Below are 15,569 nucleotides of genomic sequence, written 5' to 3'. Positions count from 1 at the left end.
GCAAGAGAGGAGAGAGGGAAGCAGAGGAGCTGTCCGGGGCCGCCTCTTTAAAAAAGGGAGAGCAGGGCCCAGGCGAGCCACGCTAACCCTTACAGGGGTCATACTCCTGCTCCCCGTCAAACAGCTTATTACCCCACCTGTCGGGAAGTAATCGCCCTAGCTGAAAGGAAAGCTGTCGAGGTGTTTAAATGCTTTATATGGAGGCAGCTGAAAGGGTAAAGAGGGAAGGAATGAATGCAACGGGGGCTAATAGTCGTCTCCTAGCACTGCCCAAGGGATTCTGCACCAACAGGACTGAAGGTGACTGCTTTGGTAAACCTTCTCACTCAGGTTGCAGTAATCATTTTAGATTGTCTCTTTCTCCCTTTTCTCTTTTTTTAATAAAAAACTAGTTAAGCAGTAAAAAAAATGCATTTCACATACTTGTGGACTTAATTGTGCACCTATGTGCACGACAAAATGTATGTGTGCGCTGGGATGTGTGTTTATTTGTGCATGCATGCGTGCTGATGACTCTGTGACAGGTGTGTCTAGTCCATGCCAGTTTAGAGAGTCCAAGGCCGTGTTTTAAACAGAGCGCAGCAAGTGGGGCATGTAGTTTGCATTAAAGGGATTAGCAGTCACTTCAAAAGATGACCTGGATTCAGCCCACCAGGGACACCAGTTACACACCCCCTGGTCCACACTCCCTTTAAAGAACCTGGCACAGCTGCCCCACTACAACCACTCTCAACGGTCTGTGTGTGTGCCTGCATAAATTTTGGAGATACAGCAAAACAGAGTGATATTGTCAGCTTGTTATCCTGTCATAGTAAATTGTGCACCATTACATATTCACAGCAGTGTGGAGGCTCAAATCATTAACGGCCTCACATGCACCTAAAGTATTTCTCAACTTTGTTTTATGTGGACTGTATGGACTGTTTACAGCACATTTAATACATGTAGGCACAGGATAAAGAAGACTGCCAGGATGATATTCCATCATGTGTGTCAGTGCCTTGTTATGGATTTGTTTCCATGGACACAGCTTTTGATCAGGAGGCAGGATTTCTGAGGAATGGGATCTTATCTGTCAGTGGTCTTGTGCCTTTGTGTTAGACCAAGACTTAGCTGTGATTAATGCCAAAGCCAACTGCTATTGATCCACACACTGATTTGACTTCTATGCAAGGTACTGGGTAATGACAGTCTAATAATGGCGATGTTCAAATGCCAAGATAAGCAATAGACGGACCTTGTCAATCATTCCAAATAATTTTCAACATGTAGAACATTAGTGTCCTTGGTATGGAAGATTAATAATGTTCCAATGTCCTTTTAAAGAAATGGCAGGAAAAATGCATTATGTATTATGTATGTGATCATAATGTTTCGTCTGTTTCTTTTTGTGTCCTTGCAGAACCACACGTTGACTCAGCACAGCAGCTAACATGGCAAAGATCAGCGCCGTGGCCAAGAACAAGGATCACATGACGCGGAGAAATAATGTCTGACCGCCAATTACCGTCAGTGCAGTTTGCCAGCCAGAAACTGCACTGACTGTCTTGCACTGAACTTTCGATTCAGTTACACCACAAGGAACCATGCCACAGCAAGAAAAAAGAAAAGCAAAGAAAATAAGAAAGAAAATAAGAGGGGGAAAGAACATAAAAGAACCCTCTCTGTTCTTTACTTACCATTATTTCAAAAATAAAGAAAAAGCCAACTTGTTTGTACATAGAATTCTTCATGTGTTGCTTAACTACAGCTATATTGCAATCTTATACAGTATTTGCCAATGTACAGTTCGAAATGTTTGTCCAAAAAAGAGAAGGGGGTAAAAAAGATCAATGACATTGTCAATCAGACCAGATGGGACTCAACCAGTTGTGTAAAGGAGAAACAGGGTGCCATTGAGAGTGTAGGAAGCTGTAGGAACCGGCAAGTGTTGTCAGGAAGACTCTTTTCATCAGCACCAGTCCTACTGCGCAGTATGTCACTCTGTATCCTGACATGGTCAATCATTATGGGGTAAAAAAGCTTGATTCACCAGCATAGGCTGAGATCTTGTCTGTGTGTCCGTCGTAACATGGCTGCCAGAGGACCAGCTGAGAACGGCGGTGCGACTAATCTGCACTGCCTGCGCTGGAGTTCAGACGAGAGGCGGGATAAAAAAGAAAGAGAAAAAAAAACAACACAGAGAGAACAGGAAAACAGGACAGGATGCTGATATATGCAAACGCAGTGACACAGATTTGGAAAAGGCTAGTTCCTCTGGTTGGCTCATGAACAGAGGCGTGAAGCTCCCATGTGGCTCTCAGAGCATGGGGAAATCTCCAGCCCACTGACTCAACCTGTACATTTCTGTTGTTAATGTTTACTGCTCGTTGAAGCCTGGAGATTACTGGAATATTTTTTTCTTTTATGTTTTGTTATCTCTACATATTTTTTTCACAGTGGGGAAGTTAATCCGTTTGGATTTGGGGTCATGAAGACTGAACACAATTTCAGTCTGTCTCGGGGATATACCGTAGTTACTAAACTCCGTCCCTGGCTCTCCTGGAGAGTGCCCAAGTATTCCTCTCGTTGCTTTGCAGTGTCCCATTGCTCTCTGCTCAAGCTGGAAGCCACTGTGGCATCATACAAAACTTTAAACCGTTCTGTTATGTAAATGTTTTGCATTCATTGAACCTGAGATGCACTTTTGTATAAAACTTTAATGTTTTGACATTTTGATTGAGAATTGTTCGTACACAGTTTACAGGAAATCACCATCTCCTGCAGCAAAAGGACAGTTATCTCTGATGTTATTAAAATGTATTGTACAAATATGGAGTTCTGTATTTGGCAGACCTCATTTTTTTGTGTTGCACATGTGATGGAAATATTAAAAACTGTATGAGGAAATGGCTTCATTGTCTGTTCATTATCTATCTAAAATATGTGTGTATCTGTGTGTTAGTATGCGTGTGTATGTGAACACAATTAACCCATCAGACAAGACCTATGACAGCATAAACACGATCATCATCAAAAGCTTACACTGCTTTTTTTCATTGTATCAAATTGCATCCTATTTTCCTCACTCCCTCGTGGCTCTCGCTAACAAACATCTGAGCATCTTAAGGGAGGTCTGTGTTATTAATGACTCCATTACCCATCACCCTGTGCGGTCCCATTCTACACACCCTTGCGCTAGGTCTATTTAGGGAGCCACCAGCACTCCGGGAGACTGTGGAAAAGATTCTTCTGCCTCGCCGAATGGGACAAAACCCATGCAACAACATCTGTCTGTCCCAGCAAATGATTCATCAATGGTGACATGCGAGCGGCATAACATTTGTTGAAGATATCAGTTTTGTTTTGAAAAGGCTCAGTGCTGCAGCTCATAGCACTGTAACTAGGTTATACTGTGAGTAACAAATGACTTTAAACTAACGCTTCATTTGAAATACACAGCAGATACTGTATTTCATTATACATAGTATAAAATCCTATGATTCTATAAAATGTATCATATATAGTATCGGGTTCAAATATGAGTAAGAATACTAAGAGAAGCACAATAATATTTCTATATATACTGTTTTGATCCACTGAGTGCAGAACATACATAAAAACATACAAATGTCCCTCTGGATGATAATATTGAAGCTCCTTTGTCATCGAAAATAATCACAGGCAGTATTTTAAAACACATCTGTGTAATCTGGGTTTCTGAAGCTTGTCTTATTTTCTTACTTCAAGCATAACATCAACTGTGCATGTTGTCTGTCATCAATTAGTTTTTATTACATTCCTATAACACGGATCAGATGAGGAATGGACGGGGCCTCGTACAGTGACAGACTTCCTCAAAGAAGACACAACCCCTCATTCAAGTCAGAGATGGTACAGCCCAACATTAACTGTCATACTGAATGCAAGCTGGGCATCCATTAAACAACTTTGCTAGCATCTCCCTGTGCCAGGCACTTTTAATAAGCTTCAAGGGCATTTGAACGGGTCCAGAACTTTGCTTTGCCAGAGATGGACTGGCCCACATCATCCATTACATTAAATTGGGTGGCGGCCTCCAGCTCATATTTATGATTTAATTAAATTCACTTGTGAGGCGTATCAGAAGCACTGCGGCCTCCCTTTTAACGCCAGCCTAAGCAGCAAAACACACACACACACACACATACACAGCTACACACATGAGTGCATACACAAGCGCTGTGTTTCTGACACTCGCCCAAGTGTGAGACTTTGTGGGCGCTTTGGCAGGGGCGTTCTCAGGGGTTCATTTAAAGCAATATAATTACACAGCCCCCAAGTATTCTTCCATCAGAAAGCAGCAGAATGGATGGCTTGTTCAGAGATAACTTAGCCTGGCTGATCCTCTACGGTGTCGTCGCCTGAACATAACCTCAATGCAAGTGGCACTCAATGCTGCTAAGAGCCTGGCCAGTCCTTAGTGGAACTGGGCAGTCAGGCCAGATGTTTGGGAGTAGCTGAAATGCCATTGTTCTTGTCCAGGATGTGTGTGAAATGGCATTTTGTTTTGTTTTTTCATTTGACGGGCTAATACCCACGGTCCTCTAGAGGAAAAGAGGCAGCCTGTGTTAAGACTTTATTAAAGAATTATGAGATCTTACTGAACCTGTGCAGTATGTTGCTATCCAGGAAGCTGAAAATGTGCCATTTTATCCGGTATGAACAACCTGCACAAATGTAAGTATGCATTCAGCGCTTGTCCCTTGTGTCCCAGTGTCCTTGCTATAACTCTTCTTTGGTGCAAAATTTAGTTTGGTGAAAACTCCACATTGTTAGGCTGCGCATTCCTCCCAGTGAAGGAGACCTCAGAGACCTCTTATGGCATTCAATATGTGCGCCCAAGCGTGAGATCCAGATCCATTTGGCCGGGAGATCCGCTGGGAGTGTCTGGGGTAACCCAATCTCTCACACCGGCACTTCTCATCCAGAGAGCCATCTTTTCATTTCAGAACTGTGTCAGCAAAATGGACGCCTCAACCTCAGTATGTAGCCCTGCCACAGTGTTTATGGATCAAATACACAGGCATTGTTTTTTTGTATTTCTGTGTAATTTTGTATACTCCCTGTTACTGTGTTGTAATGTCCTTTCTTTAAAAGGACACTCTAGTAATGAGAATAATGGGGGAAAGAACAGTTGTGAAAGCTATATCTATATCTAAATTGTCCTCCTCAGAGTAAAGTTACTTTAAAGACATTTCTTCTGTAAATATATGGCTGGCAAAGACAGTTCTCAGGTAATAATTAGGGCTTTAAGCTGTGAATATCACTTTCAGAGGATATTCACCTCCATCCTACACAACTAGAACATGTTAATTATTGTATTTCAGAATAAAAGTTGATTTATGTAGGGAAGATGCACCTTTAATATCTCCACCTTTCATCATCCCTCCATTTTCTAAACTGCTCATCCCATTCAGGGTCACAGGGGATTTGAGCATATCCCAGCAGACATTGGGGCGAGAAGCGAGGGTACACTCTGGACGAGTCACCAGTCTATCACCGAGCTAACACATATATAGACAAACAAACACATTTACACTCTTCCCTCTTTTGTAGCCCCTCCTAATGATCCCCCCTGTCTCCTGAACTGGGAGAGCTGAAGGTGAGTATCCCCCTCCAGTCATCTCCAGTCTCTCACCAAGACAAACACTTGAAATAGACAAGGCACTTTTTTTTTTTCATGGATGGGATGGGGGGAGGATTTTCAAAAATGTATTAAAACCCAAGCAATAAAATATAGACCAGGTGGGGTCAAATTCACATCAACTCTCCAGGCTCCACAGCCAGTGTGGCTGGTGTGATGATATGAGGACAAGGGAAGAGTCTAACAAGAGGAGAGAAGAGGGAAAGAAAGTATCAATAATGCAGTGTACACCGTATACAGCTGACAGTTAAAATGGAAAACACACTGCCTGAGAAAGAGGAGGGCACACCGAATTTTGGGCTGTGTCCCTTGTATCTAAGTGCCAGAACATGAATTCATCAGTTAAATTATTTGAGTTCATTGTGGCTGCTGAAGCCAGTTCAAGTGTTTCTGTGCTAAAGGTGACCTACACAGAAAAGTTAATACAGATTTCGGCACAATTTAGTGCATTCAGTGTCGTGAGCTATGTTTTATAATGAGTTGAAATACTGGTGAAATACCAAGTGAAATCATCTTTCCTCTCTGACATCTGCCACGTGTTTATTTTATGAACACGTGGCAGATCACTACTGATGACAAAAAATGTGGAGATGGAGGCCAAGGTATTTTATTTTATTTTATTTTTGTTAATGTTTATTTACTATTTATTTTCTGGAATGTCAGTTAAACACATACTGTCAGTTTCACATTTATTTTCCTCTTATTGGTGATGAACTAAAAAATGCTCCATAATGGAGCCCCTTGGGAGAACAAGGTCCTCATTCTCCCAGTGTTTCCACACTGTTTCCGTCTCTTCCTCTTTTCCTTCTCCTTAATTCTATCCTCTTTATTTTTTTAAATTTTAAGAGCTCTCGCTCTTCCACAACCCCTCCTCTTCCCTTTGCATCTCTTGTATTGTAAACAGCTCACAAAAGCATGACAAGGTCTCTGCTCATGTTCCCCCTGCCTCCCTCTCTGTTCTCCCAGCTATTTGTTATTGTCTCCTCGCTATCGTGTGTGTTTGTCTCTATCACGCGTTCTTTATTCTGTTTTTCCTCTGCGTCAGAAAAGCAAAAGTTAATTAAATATGGAACGAGATGGAGCAGCATCTCTTTAAACCATCATGTCATTAAAATGGCATCCCTGGGAGATCAGCTTAAAAGGAGTCGGAGAACAATGTCTTCTCCGTCAGATATTTATGGGCCTGGTTATGTAAACATGCTCCCTTTATTCTCTATGTATATTTCATGTAATTATCACTTTTTGTAGCGCTTCCCCCCTGAGATTTGTAGAGGCAAGAAGTTACTAGGGGAATGTCATTAGAACAGACTATTGTTACAGCGCTGCTATGATACTGCACCAGGAAAAAGGCAACATTCCCGTCCTGGTGAAACCTTTTATCTATATTTGACTTCATCATATAAAAATCCTCAATGTCTTGTTACAGTGTTTCTGCAGCTGAGACTAAAGCTCATGGCCCATTCTCTGCAGTTGCCCATCTTTATTAAAACCGAGAAACACACAGACGAAAGCATTCAACAGCATTTTCTTCTCCTTCCAGCATGCATCTGATCTAGATACCAGGAAATTCACAGTTGATTTACAGGTTTGCAAGAAACCTTGATGCCTCTTACTCAGCCTGCCCATGTACATCCATCTGTTAGAAAAGCTGAAGATCTGGAGTGAACTGGATTCCTTCAGCAGCAGAGGCCAGTGACTGGTGCTTGAAGGCCTGGGTGCCAGCTGACGGAAGTCGCTAATTAAGAGGGCTGGGGAGCCAGTGGGGTGCCTTATGAAACAGGGGCACCTGGGTTTCACAAGAGGGGGCCGGGTATCCATCGCAACTCATCTGTGTTGCACAGGGATGACTGAAGTCCGCTCCAGTGCCACGTAGCACTCTTTCACTCGAGTGTAATGTCAAATACGGCTCACACAAAAGCCCTCCTCCCCGTGTGCCCTCTCTCAGCTTGTTTGCCATCACAGGGGGAGATGTTATTGCATGGCATGATGAAATTGTATATGTCAAGGTGCATTTCATTCAAGCCAAATGCGCTTCAATGTAGATGCAAGAAGAAACAGCTGTGTATGAACACAGTCAAATACACATGTGATGTAAAAAAAAATTGCACACACACACTCACACAGGATCTGGGTTCCCACACGCATAACTTAATGTCCCTCTCCTTTCTATTGTTCGCTGAGTCTTCTTTGCTGCAGGGTCAAAATGTCTCCAAGTAATCTAACTAGCTCTGACTTAAGGGACAATATAAGGTCTGCCATGAGTTCTGTCATTACTGTTTTACCCACCACAGGCAGATACAGCCCTCGACCACCACTGAACCTGCCATATTGCTATCCAACCTGACCCCACAGATGCAGTAAACCTAAGTGAACCACAGTTTCGAAAGTCGACAGCAATAACCACTGCAGAATTGCTTTTAATCAACGTCTGAAATGAGGGTGACTTGAAGCGTCGCCCCATGCTGATTAAATGTAATTGTTTAATTGCCAAGTGCTGGGAACCCATCCTAAGAGGATTCCAATGGAATTATTTAATCTCTAGTCAGGAAGTACACTGCAGGAAAAGGCAGAGGGAAAAACGGAAGAGCGGAAAAGGCAAAAATCAAGCAGAAATAGTCTGTTTTTCTTTTTGAGTATGCCCCTCATGAAATATTAACTATGGTTTACATTTTTGTTAGCTGAGAAAGTGAACAGCCTACGCGGGGTGAAAATGTACACTAAGTGATGCTGCAACTTCAAAAGAGGTCACAGTTTTGACCTGTATGTGCAGACTAAAGTGGTTTGGTCTTGTCTGTCGGTTCACTTTTAGATTCCAGCTAAACTTTAAAGCACTAGTGTAGCATAGTTGTCATCGCCTTGTTATAAAGAGTGCTTGTTTTTGAAAATGCCAATGTTTTCTCAGTTTTTCCTTATTCCAGACATTACATTATTGGCTTCACTCCACATCTGTCACCTTTTATTTATCTATTGTGTAGATCAGAGGCGTTATCCAATTTGAAAACAAGAAATTTCCGCATTAAGTCACCCTAAAAAAGTGCTAAAGGGGAACCTCTAAGAGTTTAACTATTCAGAGATTCTCATGGGGAAGTTATATAGGCCCTCTTTCCCCCTCTGATCATTGACTGGGTCTCTGCTAATGGGCTCTATAAACCTATGGGGCACAGGTGCACTTCATTTGGGGTCACAGCTTTTAGATACATTGCTTAGGGTCACAGACATCCAAACTCCTCATAAACACATTCACTTATATAAACAATGAATAGGATTAAAACTATACACACACCTTTGCATGCACACAAAATTAAAATCTCTCATGTGTGTTTTTCATGGCACTACCCCTCCTAGACCAATTTAAGCTGGCATGATCCTCAATGCAGCCTCAGTCTGTTAGCCAATCAGTTTGGCACACATGCCATGACATTTCAATCTATCAACAAAATCAATAGCAGTGGTCCCCCTAATATAACTGCACACAGCACAAGTGTTCTTCACAGTGGTACGGCTTTTGCTGTCGCATTTAGATACACAGGGAGTAAACCCAGGCTCGGCATTCTGCTGATAAATGCAGTTCTGTCACCCCAAGGGAAATGTGCCTGCATCCCTCTGGTCAGAAGTGTGCTTCTATCCCCCCCGCCCCACCACGCCATGGGCGGAGAGGGGGCGAGGGGGGAGCTCAGGCCTGTTCCCTGCAGCTGTGCCCTTATTCCCAGCACCTGACCAGGGGCCCAGATGTGCACACAGGCAACAGCAACAATTTGAGCAATGTAAGTCCCCTGTGGGACCCAGGCACCTGCAAATGTAACCCCACTATCTAACATGATGGCGTAATTACAGGTCTAATAAGTCTACATCTGGAAAGAACTCATTTAATCTATCAAATCAAACCTTCCTGGACTGGGGAACAATACAAAAATGGTATCGCACTCTCAGCATTTCATCTGCACATCAAACAAAAGCTACTCTGCAGTTGGCACTGACCCAATTAGCCATCAGGTAGACAGCAACTACAGGGCACAATAGCTTAATCAATTTATTTAATATTGTGCATAAATATCCTCAGCCAGTAACAGAGATGTGTTTAATTTTGAAAATCCTAAACTTTATTTGGTTAAAATAAGCACAAAAATGTGTTATTAATTTTTTTAATTATTATACCATACTTAAATTGAGTCAAGAGGATACAATTTAAGCTACTACTCTAATACTTACAATTACACAAACAGTTACAAAAAAAATATATAGCATAACAGCACTTAAAGACAATATAAAACATTTGCTAAAGCTGGACATACTGTAACTTTTCAAGTTGTGCAAGTAGCATGTGACAGTGAAAGGACTCACTGTGAGTAAATGTATAGAGAGCACCATCCAATTTCACATACCTGTGATTATTAGGTTATATTCATCTATTAAAATTTGAATCACACAGGATCCTGGGTGCAAAAATATAGTATGTATTTAAATGGCAATTCAAACATAAACAATAAAGTAAAACAGTTCATGGAAACCGTAGCCAATCTCAAAGACTGACTTGGAACTGTAATGAACTGAAACTTTATGCTCCAGCGCTGCACTCACAGGAAGCTACAAAGGTTAATGGTGACATCTAGTGGCACAGAAGTATACATACACCTGCTGATCACAGTAAAATGGTATTTTGGTATTGTTTGTAAACATTTAACTTCTCTCTCTCTCTTACAGGAAACCAAAAACTTTCTGTAAAAAAATTTTTAAAATAGTAACAATAGGACCTGTGGAGTGTTTTAGTTGCAATAATCACTAATAATGTAATCACAGTCAAAAATAAAGATGAATGTTTACTTTTGTGTTGTGTTGTGTATCTACAGTATAGTAAACAAGGCATCTATTTTTTAACATGGGGTAATGAATGTGCAATAAATGTACTCACTATGTGGTGACCCGTAAGCCTTAACAAACCTACTGTATAACAATGTGCTCCAAAAAAGAAAAGTAAATTTCAGGCTTCAATAACATTTCATTTTAAATACATTTAATGGCACTTTGTGTTTTTATCACTGTGCTTCTGTAATATTAACACTAGTAAACTCTCTAACAGCAGAGGGTGATAGTGATCTGCTTTTCTTCAGCTGAAGTGAGTATGTCATAGTGAGGGCGCACACTTTTTATGAACATGAATCTTTGATATAATGTGTATAAATTCAATATACAAGCTGCATAACAGAAAGAACAAGAAAACATATCTAATGAATTGCAATCTAGTCTGTATGACACTCATTCAAGACAAATATGTATGTGTATATAGTTATGTATTTTCTGTGGACAATGGATGTGCCAAAGAATGCAGGCAGTTAGTCAGGGAAAATGCATTTTCTTAACCTTGTTTTGACAAATACATACAGTACACGAGCCACAGCTGACAGTTCTCATTATAACACTGTCGCCATGGTATTTATTAACAGGTCTGAAGAGATGGTTCTGTTTCACTCTATTCTGTTGATTTTTTTCTCTCCTACCCAACAACAAACACATCACTCGTAACCCTGCCCAGTTCTTATAGTATATGAAACTCTTGTTGGTATATTCAGATTTTTTAGACAGGATCATTATTTTCCTGCCTATGGTGAATGTTTAATACATACTTTAGATGTGAACACAGTGAACTGATTGACAGTTAATTACATTACACTGTACAGTACCAACCTTATACATCCAGACACTGAAAAGCACAACAGAAAACTACTTTGACAAGTTGGTGCACAGTTGAGCTTCATCTGCTGAAACTGTGGAATGTATGGGTTAGATTTTGAATACTTCCATCCATAGTTCTGGCACATTGTTCATCCCCATCCATCCACGGGTATCCGCTTGTCACTGGCCATCACGGAGGACAGATGAGGAGGAAGTAGTATGTCGTCTTGGACAGAGAATCTTACTAAAGGCCCTACGGAAGCTACTGTGGCAAAGTGGGTACAGGAATGGGTTAATAGCAGAGTTGAGCCACAGGAGCCAGAAGGTGACCTCGTACCAGTGATGCTGGATGCACCGCCCTCTGCAGGCAGCACGGATGATCATCAGTAGGGTGTATGGTGCCCAGCAGATGGCAAACACACACACTATGATGGCCAGGGACTTAGCAATTTTCTTATCCCTGGACAGACGGCTAGGCTGGGCAGCCCTGCTGGTTGAGGGATCTAGTTTACCCAAACTGGGAGAGGAGGTCTGGGAGTGGATAGAGCCTTTTACAGCCAGTTTCATCCCTAACCCCCAGTTGTGGGATAGGGGGATACCGTCCCCCTGCGCAGAGGCAGGCTCGCTCAATTGAAGGTGGAGCTGGGCCTCCCTGCTGTGGAGCCTCCTCCTGCGTATGCTGAGGTAAATGCTGAGGTTGAAGAAAGCCACGGAGATGAAAGGAGAGAAAAACTCCAGCATGGACGCACTCAGCAGGAAGTACCAAGAGTAATAGAACTCTGCAAAGCACTCATCCTTTGGCACGCGGCTTCTGCCCACCGCCAGCTCCCAGAATATGATAGCTGGGCCGTACAGGACAAAGGCTAGCACCCAGACAGCAATCATCTTGATTATGGCTTGATGAGTCATGCTCTGTCTGGCACGGTAACTTATCTGCAGTAAATACAAGAATAAATCAGTAAATACACTTTGAGTAATACTGCTGCTCAATTGTATGTGCAATTTCTGCAACCTACCGTTATTGTAGAAAAAGTTAGTGGGCAAAATAGGACATCATCTTTAGCAATAAAATTGTAGTCAATGTTCATTTAATTGCAATGGCGGAAGAGGTTTAATCCAGCACTTTTTAATACAACACTGATCCCCTTGAACTAATCACAGCACAATCGTACAATCAATATAGAGGGGACCCTTCAACCAGAAGCCATTACTTTAAACTACCATGTCTACAAAAACCATCCAGTGAAACCCTTCAATCCACTGATGAGCCCACAACTGAGAATTTTACAAAATAATCAAGTATAAAGCCAATAACACTGTGATATATAAATCACAGAACATTTTGATGGACAAACAGAAAATATTGTGATAAGAATTGTTCCCAACATCTTGACTTCATGCACTGCGGTAAAGTGTGTGCTGTGTTTCCACTACAGGAACGTTTCCCAGAGACTATGAAGTTTAGGAGGAACTCAGTACATTTACACCATTGCCTCTCGAGCTGCCCTGAAGATGTGCCCCTGTTCTAAATGACAAAAAATGAATTGCAGTTCTTCTTCAAAGAAGATGCTTGAATAAATTAATTGGCATACAGCACTTCTTGCTCCTTCTTCATGTAGTGATGGAGCACTCAACGGAGAAGAAACAGGTGTGCTCATAAATCCAATCAGAAATTTTGCATTATCTTTTTAAACTGTTAGATTCCTCCTGAGAGGCTCTACTCTTAGCTCACTCTTACAACCATAAGCAATACTTAAAACAGGATGCTTTCTCTCTAACGCCATGCAGTTAGCATTTTGTTAACATACTGACATTTCATCTAACTGCCAAATGTATGCATCTAATATGACTCCATCTTTTCTTTTGAAAGACAAACTTTGTCCTGTGGCTGTTGACGATCCTTTGTCTTTCAATGTTCAGAGAGAAATGCTTTTAGGAAAATGCTGCTTGGCTGCCGGTGGCCTGTTTCTGCTATGATTGATCTCCCCAGGTTGGAAGGACCATGGCACAGAGAAGGATCTCTATGATCAAAGCTAGCTAATTAAAGAAGAGGCTCTCTCTCTCTCTCTCTCTCTCTGGTGTTATTTGTATTCATTGCTCTGATGTTAAGTGTTTGCTTGTGAAAGGAAACAGAACACTCTCTTTGTCTACTATGCCAAGCCTCATCCCACCTTTGAGTTAACACACACGTGTATAGGATACAGTCAGTCGGCTAATGCACAGACAAGCCCCAACAAAAGGTTCAATGGGCCTAACAGCTGCAGAGGTTTGGAAATGTATGCTAACTACTAGATATGTGCCAAGGCAGGCAGAAAATAGAAAATCGACCTTACTGATGCCGTACAATTGTATTTCAGAAAAAAAAAGCAGTGGGACATAGTTTCATGGACAGAGATTCAATTATTTTAAACTGTTGAAGTGGAAATCAAAAGTATTTAAGTTTAGACCTCTAATATTGAATTTTTGACAATGATGTGTTGTTTTCTGCGTATTTCCTGAAGCCCAGTCTGTCCCAAAGTCAAAATGTGACTTTTTTTTATCTTCGTCATGGGGAAGGGCTATAATTAGGGGTGGCACTGGGCCTGAATGGGTCAGGAATGATTAACCTCTGCAGATGGGCACATTTGGGAGAATGAGGTGGCACTGCCCCTACCAATGACCTAGGAGACTCACCAGTCAGAAATAAAGCCAAGACCACAAGCAGTGAACACTTGTACGGCTAAAAGGAAAAGGGCTCTTTAACTTTTAACATTATAACACAGAAACTAATATTTCTGTCTGCGTGGAAACTGAGACAGGAAAATGTTAATGAGCCAACTCCAATCATACTCTGGTTTACCTTCATTCGCCTGAGACATTTTGAACATTCAAGATTCTTTCACACATAAAGCTGGCTAGTGTACTGTATCATAATCCTAAATTCACTTTGATGGTTGTGTGCATCACTGATGCGAGGCTCAGGATGTTCCACTCACTGCTCTGGTGACTGACAGGAAGCGGTCGTAGCTGATGAGGACGATGTTGAACACAGACGCTGAACAAAGCAGGTAGTCCATGACCAGCCACAGCTTACACAGTCGTTGGCCCAGTGTCCATCTGCCTGTGAGAATGTAAGGGATGTAGACTGGGATGCAGAATGCCCCTACAGAAACAGTTTGGAAAGGGATCAGTGACCAAGGAATATGTCCCCCATTTAGCTTTTATAACCAGTATATAAACGTTTAATAAATGGTTCAAATCACACAATAGCGTAGTTTAATGATTTAATGATTTATAAATAAAGGCATGCTGTACAAAATGAAAATCAATGATATGTCGAACAAACACTTTAAAATGCCCTAATATCTGTTATAGATATATTATAGTGTATTAAAATCATTTATCAAATGTTTATATGGTTCTTAGAAATGCCTAATGAAGCAAATACAGTAAAGTGTTCAATTTTAACCTTACTGAACTTTATAGGAATGAATGAAGGAAGGAAAGTGACAAATAGTGATGAGCAAGTGTGAAACTGCAGATCATAGAAAGAATGCATGTTTATAAAAAATTAGACAATGCCACTATGAGAGTAATGGTATACAAAGGAGCATCAAAATATTTGAAAGACTCATAGGACAGAAGATAGCCTTTATGTAAGAAACAGCACATTTATCGTTTTGCATTAAACTTCATCTAACTATATTGCTGTACTGTTGCTGTAGGGTCTCTCAAAAAAACACTAAGGTTGGACTTACCAACAAGAAAATCTGATATTGCCAAATTCAGGAAGTAGTAATTGCATTGTCTTCTCAAACTCTTGTCCACTTTAAAGGCCAAAATGACCAGAGCGTTGCCCAAAACTATCACAACAACCAAAGTCACCATCATCACCATTAAAACGACATATATGGGTCCTGAAAACACGAAGCTGCTCTGGACTCTAGTTGAGGCATTGTCAAAATAGTACTGACTGGAGTTAGAATCAGTCTCGTCCTCCGACATGGTCCTGGTTTGAGCTGAAAGGTGCTGTCGTTAAATCCTCAATAGACCAGCGCTGTAAATAATAAGCCAGCAACAGGTGCCAGGCGAGCAGACACAGCATCCAACACCCCCCATATAGCCTCTAAAAGCGTCGCTTTCCTGCTGAAACTGAACACAATGTGCCAGAAAGTCCACGAGAGAGCGCACAACGCTCTTCACAAAACGCTGCCTGGACACCACCTGAATTACGCATTTGTCTTAAGGTAAAGCC

General features: G+C 41.4%; 2 protein-coding genes across 7 annotated transcripts in view; one reads left to right on the top strand and one right to left on the bottom strand.

Moving 5' to 3' along the window:
- Positions 1-2,889, top strand: part of LOC127363420 (zinc finger protein 521) — an 89,006-nt gene extending 86,117 nt beyond the window's left edge. For all 5 annotated transcript variants that reach the window (XM_051399851.1, XM_051399841.1, XM_051399813.1 and 2 more), the window contains one exon: positions 1,403-2,889. In XM_051399851.1, the coding sequence (XP_051255811.1) occupies positions 1,403-1,432 (30 nt within the window). In that variant the 3' untranslated portion in view covers positions 1,433-2,889. The remainder of the gene's footprint in view (positions 1-1,402) is intronic.
- A 7,063-nt stretch (positions 2,890-9,952) lies between these two features.
- On the bottom strand, positions 9,953-15,369 carry LOC127364259 (histamine H3 receptor-like). 2 transcript variants are annotated; one of them, XM_051401659.1, is made up of 3 exons: positions 15,289-15,369; positions 14,311-14,477; positions 9,953-12,268 (listed from the first exon to the last, which is right to left on the bottom strand). In XM_051401659.1, exons 1-3 carry the CDS (start codon positions 15,317-15,319, stop codon positions 11,516-11,518), a joined length of 951 nt encoding a protein of 316 aa, XP_051257619.1. In that variant the 5' UTR covers positions 15,320-15,369; the 3' UTR covers positions 9,953-11,515. The 2 variants fall into 2 exon arrangements, with proteins under 2 accessions (XP_051257619.1, XP_051257610.1); XM_051401650.1 differs by having other exon boundaries at positions 15,073-15,361.
- Between the last annotated feature and the right edge of the window lie 200 nt (positions 15,370-15,569).

This window comes from Dicentrarchus labrax, unplaced genomic scaffold (assembly GCF_905237075.1).
Source record: "Dicentrarchus labrax unplaced genomic scaffold, dlabrax2021, whole genome shotgun sequence".
NCBI lineage: Eukaryota > Metazoa > Chordata > Actinopteri > Moronidae > Dicentrarchus > Dicentrarchus labrax.
This window is presented reverse-complemented; position numbering and strand designations above follow the sequence as displayed.

Excerpts from the sequence above, each read along its gene's own strand:
- LOC127364259 (XM_051401650.1), bottom strand. The coding sequence starts at position 15,319 with ATGTCGGAGGACGAGACTGATTCTAACTCCAGTCAGTACTATTTTGAC. Across the intron at positions 14,478-15,072 it reads AATATCAGATTTTCTTGTTG|GGGCATTCTGCATCCCAGTC; the intron begins GTAAGTCCAACC and ends CTGTTTCTGTAG. Across the intron at positions 12,269-14,310 it reads TCCTGTCAGTCACCAGAGCA|ATAAGTTACCGTGCCAGACA; the intron begins GTGAGTGGAACA and ends TATTTACTGCAG.